Raw genomic sequence first — 15,510 nt, 5'->3', positions numbered from 1 at the left:
GGCGTCCCGTCCAGAGTGTGTCCCCCTCTCCCTTCAGCCTTGGGCCCTGTGTTGCCAGGTTAGGCTCCAGCTCGCCATGACCGCGGTCTGGACAAGCAGTTGTAGATATTGCATTGAATTAAAAAGAAAAGCAAGCAGGGCAAAACAAATGCATGAAAGTTTAATTCACTATTAGATTTTCATAAAAATTAAAATCTTTAGAAACCGTTAAAATGTAATGATTAGCATGCTACTTTTTTGTATAAAGACAAAAAAATTGTTTAAAAAAATGTGGGAAAAGTTGGCGTCATCTTAAAATCTGTTGTGATTTTATCCAGAAGGAAATGTGACACCACTGGCAGCGTAGACCAAACAAAGGTGCCGTCGCCAACTGTCTGCTTCCACAACCAGTGAGACACATCAAACATGCTCAGGGTGGGGCAAAGGGGAGTGTGAACACCTCAAACCCGATGCACGGCCAAGAGGCCGTGGCAGTAGAGCCCTTCCCGTAGCGACAGGTTGTCATTATCGACAGCTGTCAGCATCAGCTGGCCACTGGCAGGAGACATGGTCCAGGATCTGGATTAGCTGGTTTCCAGCAGATATGGTGCTTTGCTGAAAATAAACTTCACCAAAAACGATATTTGCTTACTAGCACCCCTCATTTAACAAGGAGTGGCTTCAAAAAGTCCAAAACTGACCTAAAAGGAGAGAAAACTGAAGTTTTGTTTAAATGTGAAAGATCCTTTATGAATAACAATTTCCACTTTCTAGTACATATATAAACTGACCTTTATTTAAATCTCATTTAAACGGCAGCAAAGGACAAACAAAACAGTGAAAGAAAAAAGCGGTGAGGAAGTTAAATTGCCCGTGCCTCGCAGCTGAGATACATGCTAATAGTGAGCGGGACCTGGAACAGAAGGTGCTGTTACTGATAAATGGTCCCAAACCATCCAGACCTCAGCATTTCTTCTCAATGCCCCCCCCCCCCTCCCTTTTTTTTTTCATTTTTTTTAAGCAGAACGCCACATATATATCTGAAGTATTTTGAGAGCAGCCAGAGCAACAGTAATTGGAAACAGATGGCCAGTGTGGGTAAGTTCTCCTGGAGTTGTGGCCCGCTGAATGTTTCCGTCAAGGCTCCACCCTCCGCTACATACTACTTATGGTTTTTAAATCAGAATGTGCTGGAGCAACATTTCTGCTGCTCTTAAAGGCAGATCTCCCAATCCCAGCCTTCCACTGCTGATGTAACACATCCTGTCATCATGGTAATATCATAGAAATTGCCAACCGTGAAGCGATAACAAACAGATCAGCTCAATTTCTTATAGCCTGCTTTTGACACCTTCTAGTTATAAATCTTTGAATCAATTCATCTGGAGCATTAAATGAATAATGTCTGCATTCCATTTCTCATTAATAGGTATATACTGTTGTTTTTTTCTGAAGTTTGAAGAATTGCTTGGGTAAAATATCACAAAATCAAATGATTTGGCTCATGGGTCAATGCATGACCCTTTTCATGGGAGGTGTAGAGGTCCCTCACAAAGAGTGCGTTGAGCAGGGACCCCAGAAATGTGTCAAGCCCCTTTCGGAATCACGCAGGCACAATGTTCAGATTTTATTCCTGTTTCCATAAGGGTTTTTTACGCTCTTCCCTGGTCTCTGGAAGCAGAACTGTGGCTCTAGATAATCAAAAACAGTCACACACTGATACAGGGAGGGATCTGGGAGCCATATGCGCAAAAAAGGCTGTAATTCAGTTGTAATCCATTTCTTAAACTTTTTTCTCTCCCCTGATGGCTGCTAAGAAAGTACTTTTGGGTTCAGTTTTGTTTAAATTTGAAATGTCCCTTATGAGACAGCATGGAAGGCTCATCTGTCCCTTATGAGTTACAAAGCCACTGAGGAATGTGAATGTTTAATTCCAAGCTCTGCTCTGGTGGCATCCAGGATGGATGTGCGTGGCTGTGGATTCGAGGGGATGGGAGGGCTATGTGATTTTTAGCGCAGTTCTTTCCAGGCCCCCATGTTTGTGGAAGCCTCGGGGGACCCGGTCAACAAAAGGCCAGATATCATCCGGTGGCATGTGAAGGCACGCAAAAACTTATGATGAGGGACCCTCAGTGCTGCCATCCAGAAATGGCTGTGCATTTTTAGACAGTACGGAGAAGATTTTCCCCATCTTGGTTTCTACATGAAATTAAAAAAAAAAAAAAAAACATGAAAAATCGTGGGAACACATTTGTTTGGTAACGGAAATAACGTATTACGATACTCTTCTGCATTAGTGTAACTTTGGTATCTAAATCATAAGTGATTGTAATTTTATAAATAGGCACAGCATTGTGTTCCTGATTAGCAGTTTTATCAGGGTGGAGAGGAATAATTAGGAGATATTTAAATTATTACGGATAAATTTATTGAGGGACAGATTTGTAACAGCCAGCGCAAATTAAGATTTCGGAAAATAACCAATATGGTAGCTTCTATCTAAGTAGCATTTAATCAGCATTCTGAAAAACTAGTATTTTTTAATTACTTTGGAATGCTTAATACTAACAAAGCAGAGAAGAACATTAAAGTAGATAAAATCTTCATAGTCACAATACATAGAGACGACAGAACTAAAGCAGGACTAAACTTAAGTTTTACAAGATTTTCTTCTCAGAATCAAAAGTTTCATATTATCGTGTCATAATATAGATATCTGCAGGTAAGTCAGTAGAAATTTTAAGCAGTTTTAACCCTAAATGAACCTCCATTTGGGCTAGGAGTGATCTGCACTGATTTCGGCTCAGATAGCAGGATCTAGAAAGATCTGCCATCCACCTCCCGGCATCTGTTGCAGCTGTAGACGTGGCACTGGGGGCTGGGGGATGGAGTGAGCCGTCCCAGCTGAGCTCTGACAGAAAGCATCAGAAATTCAAGTGTAATGCAATATATACACACAGATATCTTTTCTCGTTTGCATAACATCACATAACTGTGGCAAATTTTTATAGTAAACTACCACAAGTCAAAGCAAAACACTCTGAAACACGAGTTAATGTTTCTGTGTTCACGTTTGCCCGGATGTGGAGTGATTTCCACCTCGCTGATGTCTCATTATTAAAATATGTGTAACTGGATCACTAAATGTGACTTGAAGCATCAGAACGGGTTTCCAGCACAATTGCTTTTATCAGAAATATTTAAAATGTGCAAATGAATTCGGAACCTCAGGCAGAACCATGAGCAGCTGGGGGTGTCTACGTGGGCTTTAGGACCTTGAGGACAGCCCACTGTGAATGGGCCCGGTTACAAAGTTCTGGGGGAGGTCTCAGCCTGGACTTGCTGGAGAGTCGCTCATTTGAATAGTCCTTTCCCAACTTCCAGAAACTTCTATTTCAGGGTATATAGGCCGGCTGAGGAACTGGTGGTAGCTGCAAGATTTCGGGGACGAAGAGCTTGAAGGAAGCTGCGGAAGAGTCACGGTGAGGTAAGGACCCCCCGACAGGACGCCATTGTGAGGGAGGGAAAGGATTTTGTACCTAATTTTTAGAGCTAATTTCTAAATCCTCCGTGCGTGTCGGCAGTACCTGAACAGAAAATCTTTCGCAGAGATGTTTTAGACTCATGATGTTGAGTTTTCCTTTGAGTTTCATCCAACTGCATGCAGAGCAAATGAAAAAGTGTTCGACGCTTTCTGGTTCAAAGGCATTTAATACCGCACAATGTCCTCTCTGCAGTGTCGTGTGGAGGTTCAAAAGCTAAAAGTAAGACTCTAAAACCGACTTCATACTGCGGTCCATGTCTTCTTAAGGATACAGCCATTTCTGCCAAGTTATAGCATATTTATGGTGAAAATGTTTGCATGACAGAAATTCCCCGATTGATTCTATGGAGGATAAAAAGATCCAGGCATTTGGTTTAGGCGAACGATTGCTTATCATCGCAGAAATTTCGTTGACATCGCATACGACTCTATTCTCCTCAGTGCTGGGAGTGGTGAACGGATGTCCTTGAAATCTGATTCTTGCCTCTGGAACTCAGACAGCACCACTGTGGAAATTCTGATTGGCCAGAAGTTTGCGTTGGACACACCCTCCAGCCAATGAGAATGACCCGTGTGTCTCATCTGTGCGTCTGCGTTCTATGTTGCATCCATGTGACATTCCAGGGCAGTGGGGATGTATTTTAAGATGGCTGCAAAGGGCATGGAAAGAGAGCAATGAAAGAGAACAAAGAGGAGATTATGCTGCTTTGCCCTGTCGAGATTTTTCAATGCACCTCTTGTCTTTTCAGAATGAAAATCGCACACGTTGACATCAGTATGAAAACCTTTGAAGGTATCTCATGATGATGAAAAGATCCTAACAACTAAAATCGTATATTAACTACTGTGTGGACTCCTTTGTTTCCGATGGCGGAAGGTGAACAGGCACAGCCTAGGGTCATCAACTCCAAGAGGGCGAGACGCGCGCACACACACACACAGATCTCATAGCCTCAGGCGACACTTTCAGCGGCTCGTGTTTTGAGTGTGTGGTGCAGGACATGCTGCCGCTTGTCTCTTGCTTTTGAGATATAGTCAGAGATATTTAAGTACTGTCTGATTGCACATCCATAAGGCATCTCAAATCCCAAGCCCCAAAGATAATGAAAAAAATTGCCTGGCTGGTCATTCGTTTAATTAGAAACCAACCATTGAGGATAGTAAAAGGAAAAAATTAAAGGTTGGGAAGAACTTTGAACTCCTTTCTGTCTCGTGCAAATTGCAGGACGCCCAGTTTGGCAGAAGTGCAGCAGATGCTTATCACAAATTTTTCTTTTTTTTCTTTTTTTTTTTTATTTTTTGCTTAGATCAAGCTGATGTTTCAACAATGGGAACTGCAAATGTTTAAAAAAAAAAAACCCAAAAATCTCAGTTGAAAAATTTAATGAAAATGTACATCACTCCTTTTGCTGACAATGGTAATGGAACTGAATTAAAACTGAACAATAATGGTGGATTTAAAGCAGCCTGAGAAATTTACAGATGTGTTACATATCAGCCCTGTCCACATCTACTTGGAATTTGCTAAACCATCTGAGTTTGCCCATATTCTGCATGAGTACATGACTGTGACTACACTTCAATCACTAGCTATTCTGCACAGCAGCAAGACTAAGACATTTTCCCAGCTAAAAGATATGCAGTAGAAAAAAGTGTAAGCTGTCTTTAGAGAAAGATCTGCAATCTTCCAGCCTATTTTAACTATGACAGGAGAATAAACTTCCTGTTTTTTTTTTTTTTCCCCCCCTGTGCTTTCAGGTCTCCACTGCTACTCACTCTCACAAAAACCATGTGGGTGACAAACTTTGTAGCTCTATGCCTGTTGGCCACATCAGCCAGTGGTGAGGAGAAGAAGCTCAGCAGCCATGCCTCCACCTTGGCAGACAACAGCGCTAACCTGGCCTTCAGCCTCTACCACAACATGGCTAAGGAGAAGAACCTGGAGAACATCCTCATCTCCCCTGTAGTGGTGGCCTCCTCACTTGGTCTGGTGGCTTTGGGTGGCAAGTCTTCCACCGCTTCCCAGGTGAAGACAGTTCTCAGTGTAGACAAGGTGAAGGATGAACACCTGCACTCAGGCCTGTCTGAGCTTCTCACCGAGGTCAGCAACTCGACGGCACGTAACGTCACCTGGAAGATCAGCAACCGCCTCTACGGCCCCAGCTCTGTCAACTTTGCTGATGATTTCGTGAAGAACAGCAAGAAGCACTACAACGTAGAGCACTCCAAAATCAACTTTCGGGATAAGCGCAGTGCTGTTAACTCCATCAATGAATGGGCCTCCAAGTCTACTGATGGCAAGCTTCCTGAGATCACCAAGGATGTGGAAAAGACTGATGGAGCCATGATTGTTAACGCTATGTTCTTCAAGCGTGAGTAGTCTTTTGTAAAATGCATCAAAATATTTAATATTAATCAGAGCGAATGCTATGAACTTTCGTAGCTTCCTTTGTTCACTCTATTACTTTTTACAGCTCATTGGAATGAGAAGTTCCATCACAAAATGGTGGACAACAGGGGCTTCCTGGTAACTCGCTCCTACACCATCTCCGTTCCCATGATGCATCGCACAGGTAAGTACCGTGATTTAACTTGTACTACTGACTGACATTTAGAACATACAATGAAACCAATGTTTCTAAAGAATATAAGGATACCGTTTCTCAGTGAGAACACCTAAGTATTGAATTAACATTGCTTTGTCAGCAGTTGAGACAGAACAGCTTGGACAAAAGTGTTCTTCTATTCCCAGGGCTCTACAAATTCCATGAGGACACAGAGAACAAGTTGTTTGTGTTGGAGATGCCTCTGGCCCACAAAATGTCCAGCATGGTCTTTATCATGCCCTACCATGTTGAGCCCCTGGAGAGGTTGGAGAAGTTGCTGACCCGCAAACAGCTGAACACTTGGATGAGCAAGATGGAAGAGAAGGCTGTGGCAGTCTCTCTGCCTAAAGTTAGTATGGAAGTCAGCCATAATTTGCAGGTAAGCCACTTAAAGGTCTACGATGATAGAACACTGTTGAAAAGCTGTCATTTGAAGCTGGTTCCCGAAACAATTCCTTAACTTACAAAAAACAACAAACAATAACTCTTCTTTCTCCCCAGAAATACCTTGCTGAGCTTGGCCTTACTGAAGCTGTGGACAAGAACAAGGCTGATCTCTCCAACATCTCTGGCAAGAAGGACCTCTACCTATCCAATGTCTTCCATGCGTCAGCCCTTGAGTGGGATACCGAGGGAAACCCATTTGATGCCAGCATCTTTGGCACAGAGAAGCTGAGGAACCCCAAGCTTTTCTACGCAGACCACCCCTTCATCTTCCTTGTGAAAGACAACAAGACCAACTCCATCCTTTTCATTGGCAGGCTGATCCGGCCAAAGGGCGACAAAATGCGAGATGAGTTATAGTGACCCACTGAGTGTGTTCAATTTTAGCGTGTGTATGACTTAAGTATGACCGAGTGAACGGAAATTTGAAACGGCTTGTCTGTTACCTCATGAGCACATTCCAGTAGATAAGGTGTGGACCCGTATCTGGGCCTACTGTTTCCTGGGGCATGTGTCAGAGACATTTAACATGTATTGTCATCCAATTAAGCAAATATTGCTTGAAGTCTGGTGAGGTTCCAAGAGAGTGCCATGCAACTGAGAATCCCACCATGACGTCGACACAGCACCAGAAAACAGATGTACTGTAGACCAATCAATCTCGACAATCACGTGTCTCATCTGGCAAGCCATGTGATCAACAGCATGCTTATATTAAGTATGATCTCTCAGATTTTTGCCTTCGTTCTGCAGTCAACACTCCCCCTAATGTCTTTACATTTATACAATTGGATACTTTTCATAGCACCCATTATGAGTTCCACAAAAATCTATGGATTTTATAAGAGTATCTTTAATGTTTAAAGTAAAAGGATTTTTACGCAAGTACTGGAATCGCATATGGTGCTACCATTCATTTAATCCCATGAAAAACACGTTCTTTCGTTGATGTCAGTTTGCACTGAAGACATTCTGTGAAAGGCAATGTCTGTACATGAGGTTGTCTGGCATCTGTCTACGTACTGCGTTCAGGTTACGTTACCCAGGGTTTTTGCCACATGGTCTGCGTTGGAATGATGCAATAATTCTTACATTTGTACATCTTTTTTTAATTAAAATTATTGAAGAAAATATTGTTTCAGTCTTTGAGTCTGAGTTGCACATAACCTTTATTCATCTGGCTTAGCAACAAACATCAGGCCTCCGGTGAAAGATCTGTCTGTGGAGTTTTCATGGGTTTCCTCCAGGTGGTCCACTTTCCTTCCACAATCCAAAGACGTGTTTCAGGTGAACTGGTGATTAAGTTGGCCTTATGTGTGTAGAAAAAATATACAAATAAATCATCTGTGTGTGCAATTTCACAGTGATGGACTGGCATCCTGGGTGTATTCCACCTGGCAAAGGTCGCAGTGCTTCTGGAATAAGCTGTGGACCACAGCAACCCTGCACTGGAGAAGTAATATACACACACACACACACACTATCTGAATCACTTGTCCCATACGGGGTCGCGGGGAGCTGGAGCCTAACCCGGCAACACAGGGCATAGGGCTGGAGGGGACACACCCAGGACGGGACGCCAGTCCGTCGCAAGGCACCCCAAGCGGGACTTGAACCCCAGACCCACCAGAGAGCAGGACCCGGACCAACCCCCTGAGCCACCGGTCCCCCCTGGAGAAGTAATAACCGATTAAAATTGGAATGAATTGTATTCACAAATTAAAGACTGCAATCTTATGGATGGTTCAATAGCATAGCTTTGAATGCTTAGCTATGCTAAACAATACTAACATAATAATACTGTCAGGCATAGACTCTTCCCACTTCTCCCCTCTGGCAGGCGTTACAGAGCACTGTCCGACAGAACGACAAGACACAAAAACGGTTTTTTTCCCCTCAGGCCATCACCCTCATGACACAATTAGACTCCCCTATAGGTCTCCTATCAGCATATCCCATCACTTTGTAATTAACTTTTTTGTATTCATTTCTTTTACTCTGTAAATATGCTATTTATTTATTCTGTGTCTGTGTCAGCTGTCTGTCTTGTCTATTGTCTGTAATACTGAAAGCACCAAGCACCAACGTCAATTCCTTGTGTGCGTCAGCACACTTGGCAAAGAAAACCTCATTCTGATTCTAATTAAATAACTATTGTAACAAATGGCTGGGTCTTCAGAAATTTTTGTGAAAAAAAATCAGTCAAATTGGAATGTGGGAGTTTTTCAAACCTAAAAACTGTGAACCTTGTGGGTGTGAAACGCATCGTAATCCAGCAATGAGTTCCTGCTGACGAGTGTGTCTGCGCTGCGGCGGACGATCAGGAGCGCAGGGTTCGCACGGAGGAACAGGACAAAGCACTGCGCGCACAAGGCCGCAGGGGGCGCTGTTTCCACCGCGCTCTCAACTGACGGCCATCATCACGGAAAACAAGTCACTGCGAACAATGAAGTCAAACGTACAACCTTTCCAAACGTGTTAACACATAGTGAAAAAAAAAAACAAAGGACAAAATCGTATTAGTTCTTAGAAAACCTACGAAATTCAGGTAAATTAATGATACATTTTTACAAAAAACTCTATACGACTAAAAAAAAATCCCCAAAGACGATCACGTTTCATCGGTTAAATAGTTCCTTATTAATTTAAAAGACGAACTGACTTGTCGCTGTTACCCATATATTACTAGTAATATAATAAATATTAACATAGTCGAACAGGGCACGAAACCCTCGATCAAATTTCACGCAGGAATTTTCACAGACGTCACACAATAACTTTATATATAATAAATAAATACAGATTTAAAATAATTACTGAAGCAAAGATTACAAAAATACTAGAAGACGGCTGTTTTAAAACAAAGTGAAGGAGACGTTCACCACACGCCAGGCGACCTGCAGCAGTCGGTCCTTTTATGGTCTGCGCTCCTCCAACAGACACAGGAGGGGAAACGTCTTCGCTGTGTTTTCTGTTCTTTTCGCGCCCCCTAGCGTTGAACGGGAAACACTGCAGGAGAAAACAACCCTGACGCATTGTACTCGCAGACAGAAACCTTTACAGAGATTTATACGGTCAAATAAATCATTTTTTTTTTACCAGTTTAAGTATTCTGTAACATTAAAATCATTGTAAACTGGTGAAACCTATTTCTACATTTCTTTAGGAACATCAAGTTAATGGCAACCACTTGAATTCCATTACCTAATTTGGAAAATGCTGGGAAATTTGCTGAAAAAATAAAAGGGAGAGTAAAACCACTGTACAATATTTTGTACACATAGAATTCTAATGAGGGGCAATAAATGTAAGGTCAGCGAAATTTTTGCCAACTGAAAAGGAAGTATTAATGCAGTATCTCTAAAATGGCACACTGTATAAACACCAGTGAAGGGCCTGAGTTATAGAAGTCACTTCAAGCTTTAGAAATCAAATGTATAAATTGAATATTGTCACAGCATTTAGTGCATTTTGTGCGGTTTCCTGGTTTCTAACAGTGCAACATAAATTCAGTGGCCGCTTGGTTGGGTACACGGGCTGTGGTAGAGCAGCGAGTTTGGCTGGGTCCTACTCTCTGGTGGGTCTGAGCTTCGAGTCCCGCTTGGAGTGCCTTGTGGTGGACTGATGTCCCATCCTGGGTGTGTTGCCTCCACGCCCTGCACTGCCAGGCCAGACTCCGGCTTGCCGCAACCCTGCTTAGGACAAGTGGCTTCAGCCAATGTGTGTGTGTGTGTGTGTGTGTGTGTGTGTGTGTGTGTGTGTGTGTGTACATGCTTTGTTAGGTACAAAATATGATTAGCTGTGAGCAGGAGGTGGCTGTTTGTGTAAAAATGAGCAGGTAATCATAATAAAGCAGCCATTGATTGTCTCTACCCTTTTTTACTTAATCCAACTGATATTCTGAGATCCAGGCATCAGCCTGTAGTATTTTAAAGAGCTCTGAATACACACACACACACACACATTTTCAGAACCGCTTGTCCCATACGGGGTCACGGGGGAACCAGAGCCTACCCGGCAACACAGGGCATAAGGTCGGAGGGGGAGGGGACACACCCAGGACGGGACGCCAGTCCGTCGCAAGGCACCCCAAACAGGACTCGAACCCCAGACCCACCGGAGAGCAGGACTGTGATCCAACCCACTGCGCCACCACACCCCCTGAGCTCTGAATATGTGCCTCAAATTATAGTTAAAACTGTGGTAATTAAAAACTCTGTTCTCATAGTATGTATCATTTTTTCCTTTGTTCACTATGAACAACAACTTCTCTGTTCATTGCAGAGCTGTGGGGGTCCGGAGCCGATCTCATAAGCACGGGGGGTTAGGTAGGGTAATATCCGGATGGCATGTCTAGCTATCACTGGGAAATCACAAACACACACACTCACAAACAGACACACAAATTGACATTCAAATTCACCAGTTCACGTGAAACACATCCTTATACTGGGAGATAATGAGAGCGCCTGGAGGGAACCCACACGAACACGAGGAGAACATGAAAACTCTCCACTGGCAGAAGTTAATTCAAAGCCACATCCAGACATGAGGTACTATTGTTAACCAATGCATCATCGTTCTGCCCTCAGTATGTACAGTTTTTATTGTGGTAAACTGTATATAGGTAGGGGGCGCAGTGGCACAACAGGTTTGGCTGGGTCCCGCTCTCTGGCAGGTCTGGGGTTTGAGTCCTGCTTGGGATGACTTGCAGTGGACTGGCGTCCTGTCCTGGGTGTGCCCCCTCCCCCTCCAGCCCTGCGCCCTACGTTTCCAGGTTAGGCTCCGGCTCCCCGCGACCCCGCTCGAGACAAGCGGCTTCTGCCTGTGTGTGTGTGTGTGTGTGTGTGTGTGTGTGTGTAGGTATTTTATGCTTGTATGTGACTGGCGTAGAGATGGCTAATCAAACACATTTTATCTTGTCCTTGTGTCATCCACTGCCTAACACCATTTCTTAACATTATGCTACCATTTTGCCATCAAAAATCTTGCCCAAGGTGTTCTTTTGATCAGCAAGTTTATGGTGTTCATATATTTAGGTCTCTTTCTAACTGCGGATGTCCCTAGAAGCATCTCCAGTCCCTTTGACCCGAAATTCCAAAGCAGCAAATTTCAGATTTTTACAGCTGTCATCAGTCTTCCGCTTGCAAGTAGTGCGGCTTAACAATAATATGCTTTGAAATGTATAACATAATTATATATGCACTTTACAGCTGGAGTTACGGCCTCCCTGATCTGAACCCGAGCGGTGAGTTGTTATTGGATTTCTGTGCTAGTCGCGGTTTATCCATAACGAACACCATGTTCATGCATAAGGGTGTCCACCAGTGCACTTGGCACCAGGACACCCTAGGTCGGAGGTCGATGATCGACTTTGTAGTCGTTTCTTCTGACCTTCGGCCATATGTCTTGGACACTCGGGTGAAGAGAGGGGCTGAGCTGTCAACTGATCACCACCTGGTGGTGAGTTGGATTCGATGGCGGGGGAAAAAGCTGGACAGACCTGGCAGGCCCAAACGCATAGTGAGGGTCTGTTGGGAACGTTTGGCGGAGGCCCCTGTCAGAGAGGTCTTCAACTCCCACCTCCGACAGAGCTTCAACCAGGTCCCGAGGGAGGTGGGGGACATTGAGTCTGAATGGACTATGTTCCGCTCCTCCATTGTCGGTGCGGCTGTTCGGAGCTGCGGCCATAAGGTCTCCGGTGCCTGTCGCGGCGGCAATCCCCGAACACGGTGGTGGACACCGGAAGTAAGGGATGCCGTCAAGCTGAAGAAGGAGTTCTATCGGGCCTGGCTGGCTCATGGGACTCCTGAAGCAGCTGACGGGTACCGACGGGCCAAACGGAGCGCGGCTCTGGCAGTCGCCGCGGCAAAAACTCGGGCTTGGGAGGAGTTCGGTGAGGCCATGGAGGAAGACTTTCGGTCGGCCTCAAAGAGATTCTGGCAAACCGTCCGGCGACTCAGAGGGGGGAAGCGGTGTTCCACGAACACTGTTTACAGTGGAAGTGGTGCGCTGCTGACCTCAGCTGAGGATGTTCTCGGGCGGTGGAAGGAGTACTTTGAGGATCTCCTCAATCCCTCCGACACGCCTTCCGTAGAGGAAGCTGAGGCTGGGGACTCGGAGGGGGACTCGTCCATTACCCTGGCTGAAGTTGCTGAGGTAGTCAAAAAACTCCTCGGTGGCAAGGCTCCGGGGGTGGATGAGATCCGCCCCGAGTTTCTCAAGTCTCTGGATGTTGTGGGGCTGTCTTGGCTGACACGCCTCTGCAGCATCGCGTGGAGTTCGGGAACGGTGCCTCTGGACTGGCAGACCGGGGTGGTGGTCCCTCTTTTTAAGAAGGGGGACCGGAGCTTGTGTTCCAACTACAGGGGGATCACACTCCTTAGCCTCCCTGGGAAAGTCTATGCCAGGGTACTGGAAAGGAGAATCCGACCGATAGTCGAACCTCGGATTCAGGAGGAGCAATGCGGTTTTCGCCCTGGCCGTGGAACACTGGACCAGCTCTATACCCTCACTAGGGTGTTGGAGGGTTCGTGGGAGTTTGCCCAACCAGTCCATATGTGTTTTGTGGACCTGGAGAAGGCATTTGACCGTGTCCCTCGTGGCATCCTGTGGGGGGTGCTTCGGGATTATGGGGTTCGGGGCTCGTTGCTACGGGCTGTTCGTTCCCTGTATGACCGGAGCAGGAGCTTGGTTCGCATTGCCGGCAGTAAGTCAGACCTGTTCCCGGTGCATGTTGGACTCCGCCAGGGCTGCCCTTTGTCACCGATTCTGTTCATTATTTTTATGGACAGAATTTCTAGGCGCAGTCAGGGAACGGAGGGTGTCTGTTTTGGTGGCCGCGAGATCTCGTCTCTGCTTTTTGCGGACGATGTGGTCCTGTTGGCTTCATCAGGTCAAGACTTGCAGCGTGCACTGGGGAGGTTTGCAGCCGAGTGCGAAGCGGCGGGGATGAGAATCAGCACCTCCAAATCCGAGGCCATGGTTCTCAGTCGGAAAAAGGTGGATTGCTCCCTCCGGGTTAGGGGGGAGTTGCTCCCTCAAGTGGAGGAGTTTAAGTATCTTGGGGTCTTGTTCACGAGTGAGGGAAAAATGGAGCGGCAGGTCGACAGACGGATCGGTGCGGCGTCTGCAGTAATGCGGTCATTGTACCGGTCTGTTGTGGTGAAGAGGGAGCTGAGTCGTAAGGCGAAGCTCTCAATTTACCGGTCGATCTACGTTCCTACCCTCACCTATGGTCATGAACTCTGGATCATGACCGAAAGAATGAGATCGCGGATACAAGCGGCAGAAATGAGTTTCCTCCGCAGAGTGGCTGGGCGCACCCTTAGGGATAGGGTGAGGAGCTCAGTCACCCGGGAGGAGCTCGGAGTAGAGCCGCTGCTCCTCCGCATCGAGAGGAGCCAGTTGAGGTGGCTCGGGCATCTGTTCCGGATGCCTCCTGGACGCCTCCCTGGGGAGGTGCTCCGGGCTTGTCCCACTGGGAGGAGGCCTCGGGGCAGACCCAGGACACGTTGGAGAGACTATGTCTCCCGGCTGGCCTGGGAACGCCTTGGGGTTCCCCCAGAGGAAATGGAGGAGGTGTGCGGGGAGAGGGAGGTCTGGAGTACTCTGCTCGGACTGCTGCCCCCGCGACCCGGCCCCGGATAAAGCGGAGGAAGATGGATGGATGGATGGACAGCTGGAGTTATCAAAGGGTTACAAGCACAAAAAAATGAATACCGATCATCAGTGTTTCACGCAAACTTCTGTACAAGTGAATTAATTAGCCGAAAACAGTAAATATTCTGGTGCTGCAGGCTGCAGATGAAATGCAGTTTGAAAGTTGGACATTATTTTATACCGGAGGTGATTATAAGACAAAGTGGGAGGGAACCGGAATTTGTTGTGAGCTCACAAAATTCAAGTGGAAAAAGACACCGAGTGGAGGAAAAAAAGAAATTCTGAGACATTTTTTAAAACATTGCTGATGCCACAAAACATGAAATCAGAAAATTGTATTGCTTTTGCTTTTTCACTGATAACAGAATATTTTCACTCTGTATCAAGGTAAGAGTCTATCCAGGTGATGGGCCTGCAAAGCTACTGTGCCACAGCTTCTGCACGACTGGGAGGCACATAAATTCAGAGGGTGGTTTGTCTTTGGGTCTCGATCTCCCCGTCCCTCTGGAGGACTACAACTGGTCCGAAGCTCTTCCAAAACGTACTCTTCTTCACCTAAAGTCTCGGTTTAGCTGCTGTTACATTTCTTTCCGTTTTAACTAGCATGATTTTCAAGTTACTGAAAAAAAAATAAGTGGCTAAACAGTAGCATTGCCTTAAAGATCATTTCATAGGAGATCCAAGGATCTTCTGAGGTTTAATTACATTGTTTTCAGAGACTAGATACGTACAGGATGTAGAAAATCCCCTAATAAATATGAATGACACAGTACTGAATTTGAAAATAGAACCCAGTATTACAATAAAGGTTTACACACCTAGTCTCCTATTAGAAAACAACTTCCATTAAACAGAATTGTGTTGATAATAGTGATGATAAACAAGGTTGTTACAAATGTGCACGTCTGTGTTTTTTTAGATCAGTGTTTTTGACCTTCTCTCTATTGAAGAGCCACACGGTGGCCAAATGAAGCAAACAGGGCAACTCCAAGGATTTCCAGCCAGTCAGTCTCAGTACAAAACAGCCAAGAAACCCTTCCCCCCCATCTCCAATAGGATGAACCATGTTTAGAGTGACTGCCACTACCTTCCTGCTGGTCCAGCTTCAGTGAGATTACACAGATGATGATCAATCCTATTAAAGTGCTCCAGGTAAGATGCAGCGGAGGAGGGACTCGTGACAGGTCTACTGTTTACACTCTACATGTCATCCGATAGCCTTCCAGCCTCTGTCGTTCCCCCCTTCATTCTCCTCCTTCATAGTCTTCCCCAGCT

The 15,510-nt window shown here is 45.5% G+C and overlaps 1 protein-coding gene across 2 annotated transcripts; it reads left to right on the top strand.

Moving 5' to 3' along the window:
• The first annotated feature begins 3,370 nt into the window (after positions 1 to 3,370).
• Positions 3,371 to 7,236, top strand: serpinh1b (serpin peptidase inhibitor, clade H (heat shock protein 47), member 1b). Of its 2 annotated transcripts, XM_018748300.2 has the most exons (6): positions 3,374 to 3,466; positions 4,273 to 4,316; positions 5,282 to 5,895; positions 5,998 to 6,096; positions 6,276 to 6,508; positions 6,631 to 7,236. In XM_018748300.2, the coding sequence occupies exons 3-6, from the start codon at positions 5,313 to 5,315 to the stop codon at positions 6,931 to 6,933; spliced, it is 1,218 nt and encodes a 405-aa protein (XP_018603816.1). In that variant the 5' UTR covers positions 3,374 to 3,466; positions 4,273 to 4,316; positions 5,282 to 5,312; the 3' UTR covers positions 6,934 to 7,236. The 2 variants fall into 2 exon arrangements, with proteins under 2 accessions (XP_018603814.1, XP_018603816.1); XM_018748298.2 differs by lacking the exon at positions 4,273 to 4,316 and having other exon boundaries at positions 3,371 to 3,466.
• The last annotated feature ends 8,274 nt before the right edge of the window (positions 7,237 to 15,510 follow it).

Source organism: Scleropages formosus, chromosome 10 (assembly GCF_900964775.1).
Source record: "Scleropages formosus chromosome 10, fSclFor1.1, whole genome shotgun sequence".
Taxonomy (NCBI): domain Eukaryota; kingdom Metazoa; phylum Chordata; class Actinopteri; order Osteoglossiformes; family Osteoglossidae; genus Scleropages; species Scleropages formosus.
The sequence above is the reverse complement of the archived record's forward strand: the minus strand, read 5'-3'. Positions and strand labels throughout refer to the sequence as shown.

What these genes read in the sequence shown, in the direction of transcription:
- serpinh1b (XM_018748298.2), top strand. Translation starts at nt 5,313, where the DNA reads ATGTGGGTGACAAACTTTGTAGCTCTATGCCTGTTGGCCACATCAGCC. An exon ending in TCCCATGATGCATCGCACAG is followed by an intron (nt 6,097 to 6,275) that starts GTAAGTACCGTG and finishes TTCTATTCCCAG; the next exon opens with GGCTCTACAAATTCCATGAG. An exon ending in AAGTCAGCCATAATTTGCAG is followed by an intron (nt 6,509 to 6,630) that starts GTAAGCCACTTA and finishes CTTTCTCCCCAG; the next exon opens with AAATACCTTGCTGAGCTTGG.